Here is a 25,828-nt window from a genome sequence, read left to right as displayed (position 1 = left end):
TTGTATGGAGCGTTTCGGGCAGGTCTTTTTTATGAGATATTTGAATTGTCATATCTTGGTGAATGTTTAAGCTATCAGAGTCATTCTTTCAACGATGTTTCTATTATTAAAGTGTCCTTCAATTACCGATAAGAAAAAAAATTTGTCATCATGCCTATTCCTAATGGCCGCCATACCACTACAAAGGAGTTTTTTTTTCGCCAACCGATTTTTTTCGACTATCTGAAAATACAAGCATTTTTGTGGAACTAATTTTCCTTTTTGCCTTTACGTAATTAGACCCCTGAAGAACCGCCATACTGGCACAAATGACCAAGAATTTTGTGTCACCATCTCCCGGTCTATTATGTTATGCCTCATTTACACTCGTTCAACAGGAAGAATACTGTATAAAATAGAATTATTAGGTGTATCCGTGCAAACTGTACCCAAATTAAATAATCTTAATAAATGTCAAAATGTGTTAACGTTCGAAATCCTAGATTCCTCATTTAAATTTTAAACTCCCAAAATCTGCGGTTTGCTATATTTTGTCCGACGTTTATGAGAATACTGCTGTTTGATGGGAGCTGAACTGGATGAAATGAAATGAAATATATTTATTTGGATAAAATATGGTTGCTTAAGATGTTACATTTCGGTAGATCGCATATTTTGTCGTAGTTGACGGCGTCCAAATATTATAATCACAATTATAATAATTAAGTAGTAAAGTTATTAACACATTTTTATGGCTGGCAATTTATGAGTAATTATATCATTCATTAGTCAGTCAGATAGAATATGTGTATGTGAATGTTAGCATAAACTAGTAAAGAGGTACTGGAATATAACTTCTAGCTTGATATTATATAGTCGCTTAAAGTCATGCCGTTAAAGTTGAAATGAGGTCAGAGTAATTAAGGTGCGCTAGGAATCAGAATATCGTTTGTATATAAGTCTAGTTTATTACCATTAGATTTATAACAGGTAGCATAAATCAACAACAGCCTTTGATAAAGCAGAAACGATAATCGTAATAACTATATTATTTGCATCACAAATACAATTCTTCCAAGAAAAGAATTTTACATTGTTATATATTATGTTAAATATTATAATGATGTAAACTTGTAGTGGTAGTCCGTAATTCTTATGGCTACCTTATGTTAGTCAGACTTATTGAAATCTATGAACCCAAATTTATTCTATCGAATTCAGGTGTCCCCGTAGCACCGATTGAAATCAGACCGAGAAAGTATTAAAAAATGACACACTTTAAATCCAATGACTGTATAGTGTATAGCCTTTTTAATGTTCACACAGTGAAACGGAAACCTTTTCATGAAAATCACTTAAGTGTAATACAGGCTTAAGCCGGAGCGAGGCACCTAATTCCATTACGCTTAATCGGAAGGCAATCTAGGGCCTAGATTAAGTTCCCTCAATTATAATTGAATTCAAATTGTGTCAGCGGGGCTAAAATGGTCGCTTTGAAGAATCATGATAGGTATGAATCATAATATGATTCATTTTTCTAAAATTGCAAAATGCAACTCTGCTTGCAATTCATTTCTGTATTTTTGTACTGATTTGACATATTTTGTCAGTATGATAGCTTTGACAATTCATTTGCTGAATTGATTGAGAGGAATTGCTAAATGTGACCATTTTAGCCCCGCTGTTATATTAAAGGTTCGACTTAGGGCTAAGAACTAGTCTTGTAATTATTCATCAGTCTGCTTTTAAATAGCTCAAATATTTAAGATTGGTCCAGAATGGCATGTATTTGGAGCTTAATATCTAGTCTTGTGTACTATGATCGAAAATCACTCTATAAAGTCTGTTTAAACACTTGTTAAAGTATTCAAGATTATTGACCCAAGAGGTCTCTGAAAATAAACTAAAATTTAAGTAGGCCTCAAACTTAAGTTACATCCAAGCTATTTGCTTGGCCGTTACTTTCAATTTTTTTGGCAGTCAGTAGGATGCTGCGTATTAACGTTAAAGTTTTATATGCATAGCTTATCATATGACTAATGTCAGTTTGATTGCACTGATATCGTACTGATAATAGAAAATGCCGTCTGGCTCCTCGCATAACAATATTACAGTGGATTAAGCATTCTGAAGTTTTAGAGATAATATTTGGCGTCGCGTTTACAGGACGTTATTTAACAAATAAGTTAACAAGTTGTTTATATTTTGTAGTTTCTTGTAATAATTAATTATTAGTAGTTGACAGGAACTCCGAACTATATCGCATAAAAAATATTTTAAGAAGATTTCGTTTTGGGTAAGAATAGTAGGATTTGTGAAGTAAATCCCAAATAGCATGTCGTTAGAAATTAGAATCGTTTGCTGTTTGCCTGTAGAACATTTACAAATAGATGTTTTTGTTTAAGTCCGTAGTAAGTCATACGTTTTCGTTTTAAAAATTTTCAATTCGAACATTTATTTAATTTCAAATAAGTAGTTATTAAGTTTTCTACTTAAGCGTGGCAACAATTTTGAATATTTTTTTAAGATCAACTTAAATTATTTTCTACACATTTTGGCCAGGCCAAACGCTGATAGTAAAAAGCAAATCACTAATTGGAACCAAAGCAGCGGGCTTCTAACAACAAACCCAGTGTAATGAGCTTTCAGATCAACAGCTAGCTGCTAGTTACCGGCTCTAATGAGCGTAATGAAGCTATGGACACCAATTAGTGGAAAATTAGGGACTAGGTACGCTAGGAGTACTCTACTTAGGTAAAATTTGGTCAGTTTGTTGACAGTTATTTTAGGGAAATTACACTTCAACTAAATTAGTGCGCATTTGTTTACTACCTTGCGCGATGTGAATATTATTGTTCCCGAACGGGTGATAGTAGGCCTCATGTAGACGTTCTAGTGTTAATTGTTAACCCAATTACAAATAAAAGATTTTCATTTTATTTGTAATCATTAAAGCTGTTAAAATGTTAGTTTTTTAAGTTATTGCAACTGGCAATAAATAAATAAAATTGAATCTTATTTTCAACTTGAATAAACTGTATTTAAGTTGAAAATAAGATTCAATTTTATCCAAAAAAGCAAGAGGTAAGATAGAATTTTTTTTGAGGAAGACAAACTAAAGATTTAACCACAGCAGCATCGGGATTTAAACAAGAACGCCCAGTTTCTTCAATTTTTAGAGGATTCTTCTCACTATCGCTTTTGATTGGCTAATTTAAAACATAAACCAATCAATGCTATTGCAAACATTAAACGGAGTTTTGAATGCGTTATCGCAACGTGTAATACGCACATCGTACTACAAAACGTCGTATGATAAGCCAGGCGAGTAGATTGTGATAGCATTTATTAATACCTTCACAAATTATAAACAAGCTATAATTTACAACGAATGTAGAATCCTAAAACCATCGGGATTCACTTCTGAATGCCAAGCCAACAAGCTTCGCCCGTATGTTTCCAAAGCCTCTGGGCATTCTCCCATATAATATATAAAATACTAGACGACCCGGCGAGCTTTGTATCACCTCCCTCCTATTAATATAAACCTTCCCTGAATATCCACGAATATTTCAAGACTAAAATTTGTCAAATCGGTTCATCCCTAACTTGAGTTTTAGCGAGACTAACAAATGTTGAAATTCATTTTTATTTATCCATATAATCCAGTTTATCTGTCTGTTACCTTTTCAATCGCTTAACCGATTTTGTTGAAATTTGATATGGAGATACTTTAAATCCCGGGAAAGGTCATAGGATACTTAATTTTATCCCAAAAAATGTAAGGTTTTCGCGGTATTAACGAACTTTGGCGCAACGGAGTTCATCTGTCGTCTAGTAGATTATAAGGAGGGATCATAAACACAAATAACCCATGCGCTTACCCATCTCCATCAAAAAGGCAAAAAGAGCGCAAAATGTCGTAACTCATGATTTTTGTTTTTTCGTTTTCTACTGACGAAATATAATTTGTAATGTTTTATAAAGAGTATAAGTAAGATTAATTACATTAGAAGACAATGTATTTACGTACGTTTCGTGGGAATTGTAAGCAATGTTTAAATAAGATATAATTTAATCTAAAATTATTTCTTGTTAAGTAATACAATTTATACACGTAATAACTAATATGTGTTTTAGCATACCTTATAGAAAATTGTGTAAGTTTTTTTTGTTGTAAGGGGTACTGAGGCTTCGATGTCTGTCTGTCTGTCGTCTGTCTCCAGGCTGTATCTCAAGAACCGCTATAGCTAGACTTCTGAAATTTTTACAGATATTTTCGTTTTAATTTTTACTTCTGCCGCTATAACAACAAATTACTAAAAACAAAATAAAGTTAATATTTGAGGGGAGCTCCCATACAACAAACGTGATTTTTTTGGCCTTATCAGCTCGTAATTCAAATTGACAACAAGTAGACACTTGAAATTTTCACCAATACACTAATTATATTATATATTATACAGTACTTTAATATTTAATAATAAAATTACAATAAAAAAAATAATTAAGGGGGGCTCCCATACAAAAAACACATTTTTCCCCTACTTTCGCTCCATAACGGTACGGAACTATTCGTGCGTGAGTCCGACTCGCACTTAGCCGATTTTTTCATCTGAGTGGTGTTTGCTAATCGAAAAAAAATTTTACGTGATGTAGGAACCCACTACAGCCACTCTAGGTAGATTTTTAGTTTTAAGAAAACTTTAAAGGCCTTTAAAGTTTGCTTGACTATAATTGGTTAGGTAAAATTCCTAAAGAAATTGATAATTGTTTGCATAATCTGAACATGGCAGTTTTAGAGTTACAAGTTTACGAAGTTAAGACGTGTGTCTTATTGTCTCGTGGCCAGTTTTTTAGGGTTCCGTAGCCAAATGGCAAAAAACGGAACCCTTTTAGATTCGTCATGTCTGTCTGTCTGTCTGTCCGTCCGTATGTCACAGACACTTTTCTCCGAAACTATAGGAGCTATACTATTGAAACTTGGTAAGTAGATGTAGTCTGTGAACCGCATTAAGATTTCGATACAAAAATGGAAAAATCATAAAAAAATTAGGTGTCATAGGTACAACTGAAACAAAAAAAAATCATCTAACCTATGCGTGTGGGGTATCTATGGATTGGTCTTCATCGTCTTTATATTGAGGTTTCTAATATCATTTTTTCTAACCTGAATAGTTTGCGAGAGAGACGTCTCTTCCAAAGTGGTAAAATGTGTGGGGGCCCGGGGCACACACATTTTTTTAACCTCTAACATCTAAAGTAGGGCATCATGTCTAAAAAAAATATATGATGTACATTACTATAAACTTTACTACTATAAAATCCTACCTAAGTTTTCCTTTAAAATAAAATAAAAAATAAAATTAAAAACTACCAACGAAAATTTGTTTGAACGAGATCTAGCAAGTACTTTTTTTATACGTCATAAATGGTAAACCTATATTTAACTTTCATTAAATTAACTGAAATATAAAAATAAATCAAAAACCTTTTCGTAAACATAAACCTCATTGCTTGCGGCGGAACCCTTCATGGGCAAGTCCAACTCGCACTTGGCCGGGGTTTTTTTTTCATAATATTATTTATTATGTACCATTGCGTTCATAATGTAAACATGGAGTTCACTGAACCACAGAATATATATTAACTGTACAAGTAACTGAACCCACTGCCTTCGAACGTTCTCAAACTGTACTACGGAACGAGAATGTGCGTTATAAATACACGTTTAGCGGGAAGGTATTTCGTGTGGTTCGCGTGAATTGACTCCGAAGATATTTCACCAACGAATTCCTGTAAGATCCCTGTATCGTTGGAATAACGGTCGATCCCATTAAGGGTAAAATGAGTCTAAACGGACAGTTTTTACATAATATACTTTTTCTGCCGATTTATGACTTATCACCTTATGCGTCTGTCCCTGAAACCGGTTTATATTTTCTACCTCTGCTGCTTCTTAATTTGGAACACGTCAGATGATTATTCCACTCCAGTAACGATAGAGTGATATAATATTGTATCAAAGACATCACTATCAACGGTCAGACACAAAAGACTTAAAGACTTAAAGTTGTAGCTACGAAAGCTTTCATTTGTAGGTACAAAAGCTTCCACATCCGTAAAAGTCCATTACTGTCCAATATGGCTGTGTTAAGTAAACAAAAGTGATTCGTGGTGCATCGATCGAAGCAAATTGTACGTCTTGTTACTTTGATGTACATTAAGGGTAGATAAAGGGTAGAAAAGTAAAGTATGTAGGTACAGTCCTGAAATGCTATAGGCTATTGAGGCACTACGAGAAAGTTTTTTTCAACAAGGCCCAGTACAGTCCTAAAAAACTTACAACTTCACTACAAACGGCAAAAATTCAAGAGTATTTCTTTAAAAGAGCAAATCACAAAAACCCTTTGATATGATCTCAGGGTACCCGAGGGACATGCACACTATATCTTGGAATCCGCAAGTTCAATCATAAGTAAAAATGGGCCTCGAAACTTTCCAATTTTCGTTCCACAAAAAGGCAAAAGACAATCCAAAATTGAATTGACAGAAAGTCAATAGTTGGTAACTATAGGCCTACCCTACGAATAATAATACCAGAATCTGATGGCAAATTTTGACGCCATACTTTCAAAAAATATCCTTGATCATTGGATACATTTTTATATTTGCATGTTTCACGCACAGAATAAGCCGCTATAAGGAAAAAAAGGATCAAAATGTTTTATTCCAATTACCCCGGCATTGCTAGAGTCAATTTAATTTCTCACTTTTTGCCATCAGATTCTGGTAGACCTAGCCTAATCCATCTACGCTACTGCTGTATTCAGATTATTATTTTTATCGTGGAAACAGAATATTCGTACATTATCTCTCTACATTACATTATTTTTTATTACAACGGAAGTGGCGTTGTAATGAAATATAGATTATAGACAGACAGGAGTGGGCTACAACGGGGGTTATTTCTGTACGAGTTACGTTTACGAATGCGGCAGAAGCTCGTTTCGCGTTCCTAGGTTTTATCTACCGTATTACATTATTTAAAGGTAGTCAAAAATTTGAGAAACATTCAAAGGAAATACCAATGGACTATGGTCTGTGACATGCCGCATTCGGGTTTCAGTGAAAAACTAAAAAACGTGGACCAACCAGAAAAGGAATTTTCTGATGGCTGTTCGCGACATTATCTTTTGCCATCAGAGGAAATGAAAAAAGTTGAATGATATTTACAACAAAGTATGGCATCCATTACATACGCTCATGCAAGCGACAGTCAATTCCGTCAATCATGAATTATGTTTGACTGATGGTGACTGATGGACTGACGAATGATATTAGACGGTCACTCAATTCTCTTCAGTTTTATGTCAGTCAAAGGCAAAATTTTTAAAGGTATACGTTTCTAATTTTCACCTCAATCACCTCAATCATTCTTAATTTGAATGTTAGACGCAAATGATAATCAGACGATTCACGATAACGATTTATATCGGACAATAAACTCCTCTGACCTCAGCAATATAGATCACAAATCTCGACCACGAATTACGAGTATAAAAACGAACAATAACAATTAAATCGTAAATTATTCGATTCGATTAATTGATGAGCAAGACAAAATTAATCGAGGACGTTCAATTTTGAATGATAAAGGATTAAACTCTTGATGATATAATACTAATGATAAATAGAATGATGACAATAAAATTAAGTTAAAAGAAGCAGGTACGCCACATTTTTTACTTTAATGCGTACAACGTGCAAATAATTAGGCTAAATAAACACCTACCACACTACGACTGCCGCTACAAAAATAGGTAAACATCTTGAAATAGATTTGTGCATCAATGGAAGAACATTTCCGTGGACATCACCTTGTACGTTAGTAGGGTTGCCAGTTCCCCAAATCGAATTGCCAGACACCCCAGCCGGTCTAGCCGGACATAAAGGAGCACTATGAAATTTAAAAATATAAAAATTTAAAAATAGAACTGCGAATGAGCACTCTATTTTATTAAAAACAAAAGTAAATGTAACCTTGAAACATTTTGTAAGCAAAAACGCTCGCTTCTCACGTGATTGCTGAATGAAAAAAGCCTTATACTGCCAAATATCAACCAGAAACCAGAAAGTCTATAGGCTATGGTCTGGCAACCCTATAAGCGGGTTTCGCATAACCATTCAATTGAGGATACTTAACAAGCGCAGCACGCCGCACGCGTGCTTACGTCAGCCAAGGAAACGGTAGCCAACCTGTAAGAGGCCGATTAATCGATAATGCTATTCGGAAAATGTTTTCGATCAATCGAAGTCTACGATGAATGATTTTATTCCGCGCTGTTTTTATTTGCTTTTTTTAAAAAGCAGCCAATTTTTCTTACGATATTATCTTTCAGGATCAAAAGGGCCTATCAAAAAAGACGCGCTTAAGAAGCTAAGATGCCACGCACAGATATACATCATACACATTTTAACTACTAATACGAGAAAACTTATTCTGGTTTTTATATAGCTGTTTTGGAAACCACAAATCAAAGGATAGGTTAGAAAATTCTTAGCAGCTTCTCTGCTGATCGAGGTGTGATCATTGCTTTAGCTAATGCAGTTTATTTCCCTTGGAATTCAACCGCTGACAAGGCGCTACCTGACTCGCGCTCACTTTAGACGTGCGTAAATAAATCCATTCGATTGACTAACAGCACGTTGCGTTTAGACCTAGATATCTTGGCATGGCATGCCAACAAGTTTTCAACCAAACAACGTCGTCATCGAAATGGGGAATATTGTACGCGTTTTTAAGGTTTCCGCCTATTCGACCCTTTGAGTTTCGTTCCCTAAAGGGCTTTGACCCCTGAAATGCCCCGTGACCAATGGGCCCGATTCTTAAGCGTCGAATGTCCCTTTTACCGCCAAAGTATTCCTCTGGCTGGCCCACATACTGAAAATGCACGGTCTTAAACTTTAAAAATCAGGCCCCAAGCTCTAAATACATATTTCATAGCTATGGCCACATAATATAAGAATTGTTTTAATGACGTGATTTTAGTGCTCTTAAATGTCTTCCGAGTTCTTTTGAGCGAAATCGTTGAGTTCTGAAAACGTAAGCAAACCTATACTAATGTGGGTCAACGATGTCGTATGTCAAGTCGCTTCAGATGTTAGTGGATATCAAAAGAGTGAGAGATTTAGGTATTTGAAGTGTTTTCACGACTCTAGAAAGACATTAAAGTGCTGTTCAGACTACAGTAAATCTGTGTACACGGGCCAACCACCCACCGGTTGGTCCGTGGCTGTGTATAAGATTAGCAATTGATGATTTTCTTACAAAAGTACTTGTAAGAATTGTTTTTCTCCCTGATTCTTGAAAATATTTTAAGGCGAGGATAAACCCCAATTTGTTATTCCGTGACTCCCGGTTTACCTAGTTCCAATATAATAACGTTAAAAAAGTGTTAAAAATATGAGATATAAAGCACAATATTTAAAATACCTTAAACTATAAACATTTTAATAAAACGTAATACTTTGGTTGTAATTAATTTACAAACTCACCTCCGATAAAAATCTATTTCATCGAAATATAAGTATTAACTAGGATAATTATATATTTTATTTGAATAAATTGTTAGTAAATCTATATTAAAATCTCCTTAACCGAACAATTTTCTTTCTTAATGTTTATTTCCAAAGATATTTAAAAAACATGAAAAAATAGAGAAGATCCGCCCGAGTAACTACAGTTTTATGCTAAGCTAAAATGAATCTTATTGCGATGCGTATACGCTTGGTCTTTGGTTGTGTGCAAGGTTATCGTTTTGGATTGAGATTAATTCCCGCCTTAAGTAACATTATAAAGTGTAAAGTATTGCGGGTGTACGTGATGTGATTTCTTTAAACTTCCCCTCGTAAATGTCCTAAACACATTACAATAAACAATTGCGATTAAAACATTTAAACGTTAAGTAGGCAAAGAAATCACGAACATTCCACTATACGACCTTTGCCTAGATTGGAATTAGGAATCTAGTTCATCAAAGCTGACACAAATGCCAACAAATGGGCAAGAATGAATTAAATTTTACTATTATACAACAGAAGATAATATTATTATGACTTCTACAATACTCGGGGTATAGTATGAGCGGGGGGTGTATTCACAATCTATGTTTGATTTGGACTTAGAAAAATACCGCAGGTCAACTGTGGGCTGTGGCCCAAGACTAAGCGTTGACCAATTATCGCGGCGGTACGTTTTCAAGTCATAGTCTAAAGGGCGGGACATTAACAGTTCGCCGGCACGCCGTCGCCTGACCGTTAATCGGAAAAGACCACAGACTCACAATTCCCCGGACGATTTTGTAGATTTTGTATCGTTGGTCAATGACTGTCTGCCGACCAGAGCCTGCAAGCGGACTGTTAATGTGTGGGACCCTTAACGGTGAATACACCCGCTGCCATAGAGTATAGACACAGGAAAAAGGACATGACAAATCTAGGCAAAAAGGGTGAGCAAAAAAAGAGGCCACTTCGTTTCAGCGTTTCAGGAGAATGTCGATCTACTTAACAGTCAATTACCTCATAATAGGTTTAACAGAGTAAATAATGGAGCGTTTATGTACAGGTGGGTGCAAACAATCGCTGAACACATAAAAAACCGAGCACACAGCTTATCTCTTATCTAAGGGCAATATCCTGATGTCTTGTATTTCTTTTATTACATTCTTTTACAAACGTGATGTGAATAGTCATTAGATTTCTATCATTTAATTGAACGGAACCACCGAAATTATAATATTCTTTGTTTCATTTAGTAGCTTTTGCCCTTTTACATTTTCAATTATTCAATTAACTAAGCTATAGCAGTGGTAGGGCGATTTTCACTACGTCCGATCCGATTTTGATCCGAAACGGAGAATCACGTATGACAGATAAAAGTAAAGTAACCGAAGCCGGATATACATGTAGTTCTGACTGTTCTTTCTCGGGTATTCGTATTGGACATAATGCTTAACCGCTCTAAACATCTCATATAATAGCAGAAACGTCTAATCGTTAAGAAATCGTCAATTATATTTGAATATATTAGGTGATTAATTAATTCACAAGGTTTTAATCTACCATACGTGTAGCGAAGTCACATGTAAGTAAGTATTGTTTTTTATCGTCCGCTCGTTAACATAATAAAACGTCTTTGTTTGTGACGGTGATCATACGCTCTACACAAGGCCTTGCATTCTTCTAGTTGATTTGGCGTTGGTACCTTAACGTCTGACTTGCCTTCTAAGTCCTTATACTAGATAAATTTAATCCAGGTTTATGCTAATCCATAGGCACAGCTGGCTAGTGTTCTAATGGTTTTTCCAAATATCAGACAAAGACAGCAACAACTATAAAAGTAAGGGCCGGGACACAAAATCACGATACGTCGTCGTGTCGTACCACGACGCGGCGTCGTTTCACGATGCGACGTCGTGTCGTGGGAATCCACGTCGAGCGTCGTAAAAAACTACGACGCGACATCGTGACGTGCCACGATATACGGCACGACGTCGCGTCGTAGAAACTCACGATGAATTTCTACGTGAGTTTCTACGACACGACGTCGTATCGTGTTTATGTGTCCCGGCCATTACGCTTTTGTTACTAAATAATATTATTTTATGCGTTCTGGATGTTGTCAGCATATTCATTTTTTGTGTATTATATCCAATATCCTTTCCCATGACTCATTTTCATAATATTTATCTAAATTAACATGAGGAAATAGGCTTGAAAATATACCAAACAAACATACTTTTTCATTTACAACATTAGCACAGATTTTTTCACAACAAGTGTCCGTTCAAACAGTATTAAAAGTATTTGTACAAAACAATTTAAATATTGATATCTGTTATCATAGCAAGGCCTAGTCGTCTGATCTGTGTGTATGTGTGTGCTGACTGCTGTGTGAGTCGCCCAAGGCCCTGGCGAACAAGAGAGATTACGAGTAATCCAACAGTATAAATCCATACGCAAATAGACACTGCAAATATATGAAACATTCAGATTTAATTTCCTTTGTGACAATTTTTTTTTTTTATCTGTACGCGGGTTTTAGGAATGAGTAGACATAGATATAATACAATAATATAAGTAACAACAAATAAAATAATATAATTAGTTGTTTTGAAAATTCTAACAGGCCCAGAATGAGCACAACTGTGTAAAAATGGGAAAGATTAAAAATACTGACGGCTTTCAGAGAAAAATCAGTAAACGACAGATTTCCTTTATCTATTCTACAATAGAAAAACTGAAAAACACCCTTCTTTCAGTGGCCAGATCAAGCACCGTTGGAGAAAAAATAATTCAAAGCTAATCAAATTTACAACAATCGGCACCTACAGGCTACAAGTCCCCCAAACGAACACGAAAACTGTAAGAAATTTTTGGGAGACGAAATTACAGAGTGCCGTAAAGGCCTGTATTCACTTTGATTAGTGATAAGTGCAGGAGAAAGTAAGTGTGGACAGCGACTGATTAGTGCAAGTCTAGAGTCCTTTATTTTCTCCTAATGACTAATCACCTGCACTCGCACTAATCAAAATGAATACAGGCCCAGACACCGACTACGAAAGTATGACGTCACGCGCAGAAATACGCAAGTATGCGAAACGCAACTCGGAATCCGATGTTTACGTAGCGCGGATAGATCGCACGCCGACCGCTCTGACTGCTTTATCGTCTGCTTCATCCTTTGATGTTGTATATTGTCTGTTTGTCTTATCTGTACTAATTGTGGCTCTCTTTGCTTTCAGAACTTCCCGCGGAAGAAGGTAAGCAACAAGTCAGCGAATAAGTATTACTTTTCATTAACTTGAATATTAATAAAAAGTTAGAAGTATTTTTAATGAGGTAAACTATTTAAAAGAAAGTTAGTAATGCCCAGTTTCTTTTTGACAGGAGTTTATCTATTAACGGCCGTTCCCAATATTTGATCTATCTCTGGTATTGCCCTACTAGAGATAGGAATAGCTCACATAACGGCCATTCCCAATATTTGATCTATCTCTGGTTTTGCCTTACTAAAGATAGGAATAGCTCACATTAGACATAAAATATTTTTATGTCAATTGTGAGCTATTCCTATCTCTAGTAGGGCAAAACCAGAGATAGATCAAATATTGGGAACGGCCGTAAATAGTGCTGTAAGTCGGTTGAACGGTTATTCAATCAAAACGATATATGAATACATGAAATTCTGACAAAAAACTTCAGACACCGACATGTAAAAGTTATATTATGTTAACTAGACTTGATACTGCAGATTAAGTAATTATAATCAGTTCATGAAACTAGAGTTTAACCACCGATGTAAAACAGATTTGTTTACAAGGTTTCCTGTAATGAATTAAATATTATAAGGTCACATTTATTTCCTTGTTTGTGTATTAATCTATTTTGTGCGTAGGTAAGAGTATATGGCAATTAGTATTGGAACAATTCGACGACCTCCTAGTAAAGATTTTGCTGTTAGCTGCTATTATTTCATTCGTAAGTATCTTTTCATGTATTATGATAACTTAATAACTACAAAAACCCGACTGCGATAACCCTTTTACCTGTGTAACCCACGAGCGATCTAATGATACCTCTCAAGCTATAATCTGAAAAGCCGTAGGTACTATACTTTCTTGGCAAAATCAAAATATTTTTTATTCAGAGTATTTTTTTTACAAAAATATTTCTGACCGTTGATACTAAGGTGCCTACCACCGGTTCGGGAACTAACCCGGCGAGAAGAACCGGGTTAGTTCCCGAAGCAGAATATCTAAAACCTGTCTAGATATTTAATATGTAATAACTAATATTATGTATTCGTCTCATAACACACACAACCTTTTCACGCTGTCGGGTAATAAGAATATTCTGATATAATTTTTCGAATAGATAACACAAATGTTCCTTATTTTTTTCAGGTATTAGCTTTATTTGAAGAACACGAAGATGCTTTCTCAGCGTTCGTAGAGCCCTTCGTTATTTTACTTATTCTAATCGCTAACGCTGTAGTAGGAGTATGGCAGGTGAGATTTTTACATACTCTAGTACATTAATCACTTAAATTAGCCCTTAAATTTTTATTTAAAAATATATATTTTTAGACCCCAACACACACTTTTATCAATCAAATCTTTTCCTCTATAAAATCATGTTCATTACTCAACAATACAATATTTTTTGCAAAATCTTTTTCGCTTTTATTCAGTAGCGAAATTGGACCTTTCACTTCAGATTTTGTCGTCCGCACAAAAAGTGTACTCTTAAGTTCTGCGAGTTTGCAATTTGCGATCTCAAAAATAAAAGAGTATCAAATGTCACGTAACAATTGAGTCGCATCTGGGTCAGCTTAAAATGAAACGTATTTGCATTGTACAGAAAATGAATACCTACCGCTTTAGCTACAATAAAAATATTTAACAGTTACGAGACCAGTAGAAAATATATTCTGAAGTTTAAATCTGTGGATAACAGATTGTAAAATGTATGCTGATCAAACTATATTTCATTTTAGGAAAGAAACGCAGAATCCGCCATAGAAGCTTTAAAAGAATACGAACCCGAAATGGGTAAAGTGGTGCGAGGCGACAAGTCCGGCGTGCAGAAGGTGCGCGCCCGCGAGATCGTGCCCGGCGACGTGGTGGAGGTGTCCGTGGGCGACAAGATCCCCGCTGACATCCGCCTCATCAAGATCTACTCCACCACCATCCGCATCGACCAGTCCATCCTCACCGGCGAGTCCGTGTCCGTCATCAAGCACACCGACGCCATCCCCGACCCCCGCGCCGTCAACCAGGACAAGAAGAACATCCTCTTCTCCGGCACCAACGTCGCCGCCGGCAAGGCGCGCGGCGTCGTCATCGGCACCGGCCTCAACACCGCCATCGGCAAGATCCGCACTGAGATGTCCGAGACCGAGGAGATCAAGACCCCTCTACAGCAGAAGCTCGACGAGTTCGGCGAGCAGCTGTCCAAGGTCATCTCCGTCATCTGCGTCGCCGTGTGGGCCATCAACATCGGCCACTTCAACGACCCCGCCCACGGCGGCAGCTGGATCAAGGGCGCCGTCTACTACTTCAAGATCGCCGTCGCGCTCGCCGTCGCCGCCATCCCCGAGGGCCTGCCCGCCGTCATCACCACCTGCCTCGCGCTCGGCACCCGCCGCATGGCTAAGAAGAACGCTATCGTGCGCTCCCTGCCCTCCGTCGAGACCCTCGGCTGCACCTCCGTCATCTGCTCCGACAAGACCGGCACGCTCACCACCAACCAGATGTCCGTCTCGCGCATGTTCATCTTCGAGAAGATCGAAGGCGGCGACAGCAGCTTCCTCGAGTTCGAGATCACCGGCTCCACGTACGAGCCCATCGGCGATGTGTACCTGAAGGGCCAGAAGGTGAAGGCGGCCGAGTTCGATACGCTCCACGAGCTGGGCACCATCTGCGTCATGTGCAACGACTCCGCCATCGACTTCAACGAGTTCAAGCAGGCCTTCGAGAAGGTCGGCGAGGCCACCGAGACCGCGCTCATCGTGCTCGCCGAGAAGATGAACCCCTTCAACGTGCCCAAGACCGGCCTCGACCGCCGCTCCTCCGCCATCGTCGTGCGCCAGGAGATCGAGACCAAGTGGAAGAAGGAGTTCACCCTGGAGTTCTCCCGCGACAGGAAGTCCATGTCCACCTACTGCACGCCGCTCAAGCCCTCGCGCCTCGGAACCGGCCCCAAGCTGTTCGTCAAGGGCGCGCCCGAGGGCGTCCTGGACCGCTGCAGCCACGCCCGCGTCGGCACCAGCAAAGTGCCCCTCAACTCGACCCTCAAGAACCGCATTCTGGAGCTCACTCGCCAGTACGGTACCGGCCGCGACACTCTGCGCTGCCTGGCGCTGGCCACCTCCGACAACCCGATGAAGCCGGAGGAGATGGACCTGGGCGACTCGACCAAGTTCTTCACGTACGAGGTGAACCTGACGTTCGTCGGTGTGGTGGGCATGTTGGACCCCCCGCGTAAGGAGGTGTTCGACTCCATCGTCCGCTGCCGCGCCGCCGGCATCCGCGTCATCGTCATCACTGGCGACAACAAGGCCACAGCTGAAGCTATCTGCAGGTAGAGTACTGCTTTTTTACCTCTAATGTGAATAGTAAATATACAAATTGGAACCAACATGAAGCGACGGAAGAAACTTAATACATAAAAAGAGATGTGTCAGTGCAACACATCGTTAGATGCTGCTTCATGTCGCTTTTACTTGTATATTATTTACTTTATATTATCCTAAAAGTACTTACAAGACATAACATATTTTACTAACTGTCTCTGACACCAATTAATTTCACTATAGACTAGAATATTTACAATACAAAAATTACCTAGTACCAACACTAACAGCCCCAACAATTGTCTAACAATTTGAGAAAATTGGAATTTATGTAGACATCTATTACATTAAAGCTAAGTAATCATTATCTCAGGGTGCGGACGTTACAAAACATAAAGTAACATGAAATCACAATTCACAAATTGCTAGTTTCTTACGCCGGGTTAGTCCCGAACCGGTGGTAGGCTACATGTAGTCCAACATGTACATGTACTCATGTTTAATAGCATTTGATTCAAATTTATTCAGAAATAAAACATTTTTGGGTGCGATGCGAAAGTGGGCTAGACGGCAAAAGTTGTAACGACATGACACATAACTGTCGTTATATTACAACTAAACTCCGATTTTTAATTCAAGATCAAAAAAACTACTACAATATTGCCACTGCAATAAAATATTTGTGCAACGGTATATTCCTTTTTTCTAAAAACAAGGGTTAGATAATTTAATTATTCATAATTTTAATCAGATGATTTAAATAGTAACCTGAGTTATTTTATTTTACATAAATACAAAACGCTGTAATAAAATCTTAAACATTCGTAATTTTTGGTAGTATACCTGGTATTTTACTGGTATCACTTCAGGTATTCATAACATTTGGTGCAATAATTTACAGGCTAAAGTAACATACTTAATATAATTTAAATATACATGTACCTAATTTACAAAATAGCAGAAAAATTGTGTGTAGCTCGCTTTATGGTCGTTATCTTATCGCTGCCATTTTTTTCGGCCATGACACCATGATATTGTTTATCCTGTCATATTATCCTTAGTATTAAAATGATAAAATTATGTCTTCTATTATGTTTTACAGCAGCATTTGTCCTATACTGTAAAGTGTAAACTATGTAAGTGCGAGAGGGACGAATTCTATTCAAACATAAAAGACGTCCTATTTAGACTAAGATGTAAGAGTGTCATCTGGGTTCTAGTAAAAACCATTAATGTTAATATAAAAGCTTGTATCAATAAGGATTATTTGAGAAAAAACCTTGTTTAATCATTATGTTGACCAGTAATGCCGATAATAAATAAAGTAACATATTGCAAAAAGGTTGGCGAAACCTGAAATATTCACTTGACAATGACATTTATGTCACTTTGACACCTTTGACAGTGACGTACTGTAGTAGCTTTTTTGATCTTGAATTAAAAATCGGAGTTTAGAGTAAAAATACTATAGTCGTAAGCCGTGCGATAGCGCGTGTTTTTCTCTCTGTGTCTTTTTTTAATAATAACTTCGATCCATCCGGGTGTACCTTGACACCTCTCAAGTTTTTTTTTACTTGTTTTTCTAGGCGTATCGGCGTGTTCACTGAGGACGAAGACACGACCGGCAAGTCCTTCTCTGGTCGCGAGTTCGATGACCTGCCAGTGTCGGAGCAACGCAACGCGTGCGCCAAGGCCCGCCTCTTCTCCCGCGTCGAGCCCGCCCACAAGTCCAAGATTGTTGAGTACCTGCAGAGCATGAACGAGATCTCCGCTATGGTGAGTTTTATTCTACAACTTTTCTTGAAATTAAACAGACCTATATTTTTAACCCCCGACTAAAAGAGAAGGGTGTCATAAGTCTGACGTGTCTGTCTGTCTTTTTTTTTATGATAGAAGGGGGCAAACGAGCAAACGGGTCACCTGATGGAAAGCAACTTCCGTCGCCCATGGACACTCGCAGCATCAGAAGAGCTGCAGGTGCGTTGCCGGCCTTTTAGGAGGGAATAGGGTAATAGGGGAGGGTAGGAATGGGAAGGGAAGGGAATAGGGGAGGATAGGGAAGGGAATTGGGCCTCCGGTAAACTCACTCACTCGGCGAAACACAGCGCAAGCGCTGTTTCACGCCGGTTTTCTGTGAGAACGTGGTATTTCTCCGGTCGAGCCGGCCCATTCGTGCTCTCCCACGTATAAAACTGTCTGTGTGTGTGTGTCTGTCCGTGGCATCGTAGCATCCAAAAAATAATAAAAAAAAACACAAAAGAGTCCCCTCTTTAAGAAAATCAAGAAAAAAAATTTACTTATTTGCATTTTTTTTCAAAGAAAAAAAATTTTTTTTTCGTTTTCAAAAATTGAGGCACTGAGTGCCGAATAGAAAAGTCACGTTTCAAAGTCCCATCATTCTTAATCTAGGCATTATATTACAAAAATATTTGGCACACGTATTAATAACACGTGTAGGTATAACATAATTATCGAAATCGGAGACATTGAGTTTTTTTCCAAAGCCGATTGGCGTGTATTGCTCCATATCTGTATAATAGTCCAAATAAATATGTAGCTAAGTGGGCCCCTAGACGAGCAATTTTATTGCATTGCGCAATCAGGTATTGCGTAATATTGTTGACCGTCTAGGGTTGATACTTAACATCGCCCGCCTTGAATCTTATTCTTAAATAAACTGTTCAATAAAATTGAAGCGTGATATTGACAATACAATTGATCGACTAGGGGCCGGATAAGAAAAACCCACGTTCCATTTTCGAACAACCATATAAATAAACCAAACCAACCTAATTTCAGACGGGTGACGGTGTGAACGACGCGCCCGCCCTCAAGAAGGCCGAGATCGGTATCGCCATGGGCTCCGGAACCGCCGTCGCCAAGTCCGCCGCCGAAATGGTGCTCGCTGACGACAACTTCTCATCCATCGTAGCTGCTGTTGAGGAAGGTGGGTTACTTGTAGAAGAGTATATAGTTGTAATACAGTTTATTGGACAATAATAATTTGATAAATATGACTGAGAAATATTCAAAGTATATTCAAATCTAAACTAAGTGATAATATTGTAGGGTGAGTGTGAGTCCCCTGAATGGAGTTCTCTGTGAAAATAGCAGCGCTGGAAGAGCAAGTTTTTTTTAAAGCTTTTTATGGGAAAATTCAACCTATCTTGTATCTTTTACCTTTCAATGGTGCTACTTTCATAGTGAACTCTATAAAAAGGACACTATACGTTACACACCCTAAACTAAACTATTATCATTTTGTTTTGTTACACTCTGTATACATGAAATCAATTATTGCGGATCCATACTTATCTTTTTAGTTAGTTTGTCTTTTTTTTCTTGCCAATGAAAATGTTTTTGTTTATTATATATAGTGCCGCAACGTTATAATATAAATTATAATTATATTCATAAGTGTGGGAGAAATACATACATGAATATACATAATACATGAATAAAAAATTCAGTCATTGATCTATGTCAATGACTGAATTTTCTATCCTGCGACTGGTCTTTATCATACTTATTTCCTATTTCCCCACTGCCTGATAAGTGTCGGATAGGCTATCCACCACTTAACTTCTCTCTCTTCGTCTGTCAAAAAAGTTGTGGATAGCCTATCCAGTATCCAGCATTTTTCAGGAAGTGGTGAAACAGGCCCTTTGTAAAATTTAACTGTATCATCAGGTCGCGCCATCTACAACAACATGAAGCAGTTCATCCGTTACCTGATCTCGTCCAACATCGGTGAGGTGGTCTCCATCTTCCTGACCGCCGCCCTGGGTCTGCCCGAGGCGCTCATCCCCGTCCAGCTGCTGTGGGTCAACTTGGTAACTGACGGTCTGCCCGCCACCGCGCTCGGCTTCAACCCGCCCGATCTTGACATCATGAACAAACCACCCCGCAAGGCCGACGAGGGTCTGATCTCCGGATGGCTGTTCTTCAGGTATTTGCGTTTCTTATAAATTAAAAAAAAAACTTTATTTCAGACTAATTTTGTTAGTGGCAGTTAGTAACAATTAGTATAGTCTAAAAATATTTAACTCAAAGGTTTGACTGACTGACATAATGATCTATCAACGCACAGCCGGAACCACTGGACGGATCGGGCTGAAATTTGGCATGCAGGTAGATGTTATGACATAGGCGTCCGCTAAGAAAGGCTTTTGATATATTTTACCCCCAAGAGGATAAAATAGGGGATGAAACTTTGTCAAATTCTAACCGGACGGGCTGAGACTTTAATACCTAATTAATAAATAATACTTCTTAATGCGAGCGAAGCCGCGGGCAAAAGCAGCTAGTTATTCCTATAGTTGCGGTATTATTATACCGTCAAAATCTGATATAGCTTTCATGGCGATGCTGTAATATGAGATTATAAATCTTACTAGTTGGCGCCTGCAACTCCGTTTCGCTAAAATTTGGTTATCACGCGGGAACGATTTTTCCGGGACAAAAAGTACCCTATGTCCTTTCCCGGGACTCTATCTCATCATCATACTAAATTTCAGAAAAATCGGTTCATAGGTTTTGGGCGCGAAGAGGTAACAGACAGACAGACACACTTTCGCTTTTATAATATCCGCCCATCGATCGTGGAATAACGAGACACATTAGCTTTTCCATTGTTATCGCGGCCGGATGCAGCCGCTTAGGTCTTCATGAATTAATGGATTGAACGCGTCTTTGTTGAGTGTAGTCATTCTATGTTCATATAAGATGGCGTCTAGCGCCATATCTTGTATCTGTTTATTATAGTCTGTGGTTGTAATTGTGTGTAAATGTCGGTTTGACGTTAATATAATGTATCAGTCTGTCGAAAAACGTGTTTTTATATAATAATTATTAAGAATTGGAGTACTGATGTGAATAACAAACAGGTACATGGCTATCGGTGGCTACGTAGGCGCGGCGACAGTCGGCGCTGCGTCGTGGTGGTTCATGTACTCCCCCTACGGACCCCAGATGAGCTACTGGCAGCTCACCCACCATCTCCAGTGCCTCGGCAACACTGAGGACTTCAAGGTAAGGCAACCTAAGGACGTATTTCTTGCGTATTGACGACGCGCGTTTTTGATGCGCTCGTCTTCTGAGCGTTTTTTTTTTCAGATATAAAGTTTAAAACGCGTCGGCTTTCTTGTGTGAAAAAAAGTGTGAAAGGTCCCTAAATACAAGCTCCTTAAGACTTTATTAGAGATGTGCCGACTAGTCGGTAAAGCCGACTATCCGGCCACTTTCATAGTCGGCGACTAGTCGACGAATAGTCGGCAAAAAGCGCCGACTATCCTTTTTATTATTATCTTTTTATTATTGGAATTACATTAAAGAAAAGCCTTGATTATTTATGTGTTCATATCACACTTAATCAGTCTTACACATTTTAAAATTAGGTAAATGAAGTGTTACTGAAATTACTCGTACTCGCTAGTAAAGTAATATACAGGTTGTAACAAAAACAAGTGATAATACTTTAGGGTGTGTACGTGTTCCCTGTAGAGATTTCACTGTGAAAGTAGCAACGCTGAAAGACCAAATTTTTTTTTCACTTTTGTATGGGCAAGGGCCCGAGCGTCACGAGTTTCCCCATACAAAAGTGAAAACATTTTTTGGTCTTTCAGCGCTGCTACTTTCACAGAGAACTCTCTACAGGGAACACGTACACACCCTAAATTATTATCACTTGTTTTTGTTACACCCTGTATATTTTTTAACAAAAAATTAAGTATCATGTCACGATCCGACACATTCGCAGGCGGCGTGTGTGAGTAAAAAAAGCGTTACGGAAACTTCCGAAACCATGATCGGCTTGACCGACTAGTCGGCCGATTAGTCGGCTTCTTTGCAGCCGACTAATCGGCCAGTCGGCTAGTCGGCCAAAGTCATGATCGGCACATCTCTACTTTTTATAGATAGAAAAATATATACACACTACATAGCGTACACTGTAATATTTTTTCTTTGTCTGACACATTTGAAGAGCCGCTTGATAATTTTATGTAATGTCAAAACAAAATGTTTTGACATTATATAAAATTATCAAGTATGTCGTGCAGCGTAAATATTTTTGCGGTTGAGAAACATAATTAGAAGTTTGCAAATTAAGGTGACGACAATATAAGGATAGGATAGGATAATAAGAGACAATAAATAGATGAAGGATTATGATTTTACTTTAGTATTGAATTTTTATTAATATGTTAGAAGTTAGGACTCCAAACATTGTTATAATTTCTGACCACACGTTTCAGGGTATTGACTGCAAGATCTTCACTGACCCCCACCCGATGACCATGGCTCTCTCTGTGCTGGTCACCATCGAGATGTTGAACGCCATGAACAGTCTGTCGGAGAACCAATCCCTGGTCACCATGCCACCATGGTCCAACATGTGGCTCGTGGGCTCCATGGCCCTCTCATTCACACTCCACTTCGTCATTCTATATGTTGAAGTTTTATCGGTAAGTTTGATAACACAAACTCTTTTTTTAGGTTTTTACAGAATGAACGACCAATTTAAAATATTATGTTGTCTTTGTCTTACATATAAAGTTTAAGTGTAATTTAAAGGTTCATATATTTAATTGTTACTACAGAAGTCACTAATATTGTTTATACAATATGTGTGAATTCTGTAAATAACGCAATATAATATTAAAGCATTCCAACAGTAGGAGTTGTATTTACATAAAAACAAGTGCTTAAAAGTACTTTACACCAACTCCACTTCAAACCAATTCCCTACCCTATTCCCTTCCTTACCCACCCCTACTCTATAACCCTATTCCCTCTTACGCACCTGCAGCTATTCTGATGTTGCGAGTATCCATGGGCGACGGAAGTTGCTTTCCATCACGTGACCCCTTTGCTTATTTAATAAAAAAAACAGCACTGTTAACACATAATATTGACAAAACGTCCCCTGTATTACAGGCGGTATTCCAAGTGACGCCGCTGTCGGTGGACGAGTGGATGACGGTGATGAAGTTCTCCATCCCCGTGGTGCTGCTGGACGAGGTGCTCAAGTTCGTCGCGCGCAAGATTAGCGACGGTGAGAGCGGCGTGGCCCACTGGTTCAACGGCATGCAGTGGATTGTGCTAATGTGGGCCGTGTTTTTTGGCATCATCACCTACGGACCCCTATAAGTCACCTAACCCCATTGAGTACGCTATCCACATATAAATTGATGTAATAAGGATTTAATAGTTGCTCGAACATTCAACGATGTCTACTATTTAGTAGGACAATGCCTGTTAGTGGAAATCTATTGAGCGAATATCATGTCTTTTCTTTTTATATGAATAACAAGAGATAACGTGATCGACAATGGATAACAGGTGTTAGTGAAATTGGGTTAGACGTAGAGTAATATCAAAACTATGGCAAAATTTTAAAATATTTTTTAATTTTGTTATCGTCTTTTTATTCTTACTTTGTCGCAGTCTTTCTGGATAGTGACAGACAGTTGAATCTTCGAGGTCAATAATGTTACAAGTTTCAATCTTTTAATGTTGTTAAGTTGAGCTAGCAGCACTTTCAAGTTTCTGTTCTCTGCTTTTACATAGTAAGATACTTAGTAAATTACTATGTAGAACGGATAGAGACTTCAAAACAATATAACATAATTAAAGACAGAAATAGTAAGCTATAATGTGGATAGCGTATGATGAGACTGTGGAAATCTATAAGACACTGAGCGCCCGCTCACCACAGTGCAGTCTAACAGTTTTTGAATGCTAATCCCAGAACACGTGTGTGAAGTGACCCTAGTGCACGAGCCCTGGACCAGGAACGAGGACATATAGTGAGTTGAACTGTGGTGGTGCTACCTGTCACCGGAGCGTTGATCTGAATAATATCTACGGACCCTTGTGAACGTAAACCTAACCTACAAGCTAAGAGCTCGCTTGACCCACAAGTGCATCAAGGCATAGTAATAAGATACCGTCAAACCCCATTGTGCATATTATAGCATTGTTGCGTATAGGTAAAATTGAGATCAATGTTTCTAATTCTGACTACTAAAATATCTGGTAGTGTTTATATTGTATTTATACAGCGACCGCATTAGTGTCTACTGGTATACGTGTAGGCGTCGGTGTGGTCCTAGCGTTAGGGTTAGTTCTAATTGAGTGGAGACAGAGGCCTCCCGGCCGGCTCTTTGCATTTTGCACGTGCGAGACAATAAATTTATTTCAATAAGTACAACGGAGTGTTCTGCAATTGGGTATTTTTTACATTTTTTTTATATCAAATTGTTAATATAGTGGCTGTGAAGATGTTTATCCTAAATTGAAATTGGAACACCAAATTTATTAATATTTTATATTTATGATGTTTACATAATATTCTGTAAAGCAATATTAACTCAATTTGTATAAATTAATTTTAAAGAAAACCTCCGTTCGACACTTTATATTACTCGCACACTGCTCAGTACCTTGTCCGTATGGACTGCAGACATTTAAAATAACTAGATATGTGCATTGTTAGATTAGCATAATTTATTGTAAGTGTATTATTAGGGACGTTTCTATAGTAAATTTCGATTATAGGGTATTGTTCTTCTGTCCTCTTCTATGGTTGCTTCCTAACCATTATCAACGCATTTCAATCTTTTAGTTTAGTTTTGAACTCACAATACCCTTACCCGAAGTGCAGTCTACTAGCAAATTAACCATTTGTATATCTTTCTTCTAATTATAACCAAGCAACCCGATTTTTTTGTATGGATGCTTTATATTTATCAATCCAATTTCTAAAAATATTTTTTCCAGTGTAATACATGGGTATGTAAGTTATTACATGGAATATTTTAAAAATACATTTTATCAAAATTTTATAGATACTTTACAATGGTTTTGGTAAATTAGAAATAACATTTAAGATACATCAAATGTAATAGAGAACTTAAGATAATCTTATTCACTGGAATATCTTTATTGAAAAGAATTTTTGAATAATAAGATGAGTGTCTCAACAAATTATTTTGTTTCAAAATAATTATATAGTTATAATATTTTGCATGTGTGCGTACTGCATGAGTTCTTGAGTGCAGAGAGTGATTTATTTTATTATTATCAATTAACTTTTATAAACATAGTTTGTTTTTTAGTTCCTGTTTCTATGATGACAAAAATCCGTCACTTGCATTGCCCCGTTTTTAGTTACTTAATAATATTTTTAACAGAACAGTAAGCAGTATATTGGTATTTTTATTTTGCCAAGGATATCCCTGAGGAGAAATAAGGAGCTAAATGGCAAACCTTAATTGAACTATCTAATATATTATTATGTGCACACAATATGTGCCAGTTCCGTTTTGGACGAGCTAAGAATACACACACATACACTGCACAGTTAAGGGCATGCTCAACCTTGTTATGAATCCCTTTGTGTACCATTCTATATCTATCTGTACCAAACATGTTTATTAAATATACACATTGACATTGTTTACAATTATTGTTTCCTTAATATACCCGAATGCAGCAGACACTACAAAATAATTTAATGGCACAAATTCCACCCATTGCACAAACTAACAAGTTTTGTTTTTCCTGCTAACAAACTAAAGTTTTGCAAGCTTTATTAAAATCGCTATTGGCTATTTAATTTGATAAGAGATGCAAAATTTTAAAAGATAAGATATTTACTTTTGATAACTAAATAAGAATTTATAAAATGTGGCCATGTTGCCGCGTTGC

The 25,828-nt window shown here is 37.7% G+C and overlaps 1 protein-coding gene across 6 annotated transcripts in view; it reads left to right on the top strand.

The window, feature by feature from the left end:
* Positions 1-25,828, top strand: part of LOC121731995 (calcium-transporting ATPase sarcoplasmic/endoplasmic reticulum type) — a 44,607-nt gene that overhangs the window by 17,796 nt on the left and 983 nt on the right. For 3 of the 6 annotated variants that reach the window (XM_042121721.1, XM_042121722.1, XM_042121723.1), the window contains exons 3-12: positions 12,786-12,803; positions 13,439-13,521; positions 13,947-14,051; positions 14,540-16,125; positions 17,704-17,893; positions 18,917-19,064; positions 19,808-20,066; positions 21,004-21,148; positions 22,372-22,581; positions 23,054-23,223. In XM_042121721.1, coding sequence (XP_041977655.1) covers positions 12,786-12,803; positions 13,439-13,521; positions 13,947-14,051; positions 14,540-16,125; positions 17,704-17,893; positions 18,917-19,064; positions 19,808-20,066; positions 21,004-21,148; positions 22,372-22,581; positions 23,054-23,223 — 2,914 coding nt within the window. Of the gene's footprint in view, positions 1-12,785; positions 12,804-13,438; positions 13,522-13,946; positions 14,052-14,539; positions 16,126-17,703; positions 17,894-18,916; positions 19,065-19,807; positions 20,067-21,003; positions 21,149-22,371; positions 22,582-23,053; positions 25,584-25,828 lie in introns of those variants that run through there. The other 3 variants (XM_042121725.1, XM_042121726.1, XM_042121724.1) reach the window with 2 other exon arrangements.

The sequence above is a fragment of the Aricia agestis genome, chromosome 11, assembly GCF_905147365.1.
Source record: "Aricia agestis chromosome 11, ilAriAges1.1, whole genome shotgun sequence".
NCBI classification, from domain to species: domain Eukaryota; kingdom Metazoa; phylum Arthropoda; class Insecta; order Lepidoptera; family Lycaenidae; genus Aricia; species Aricia agestis.
Note: the sequence above shows the minus strand (reverse complement) of the source record. Positions and strands in the feature narration are given on the sequence as shown.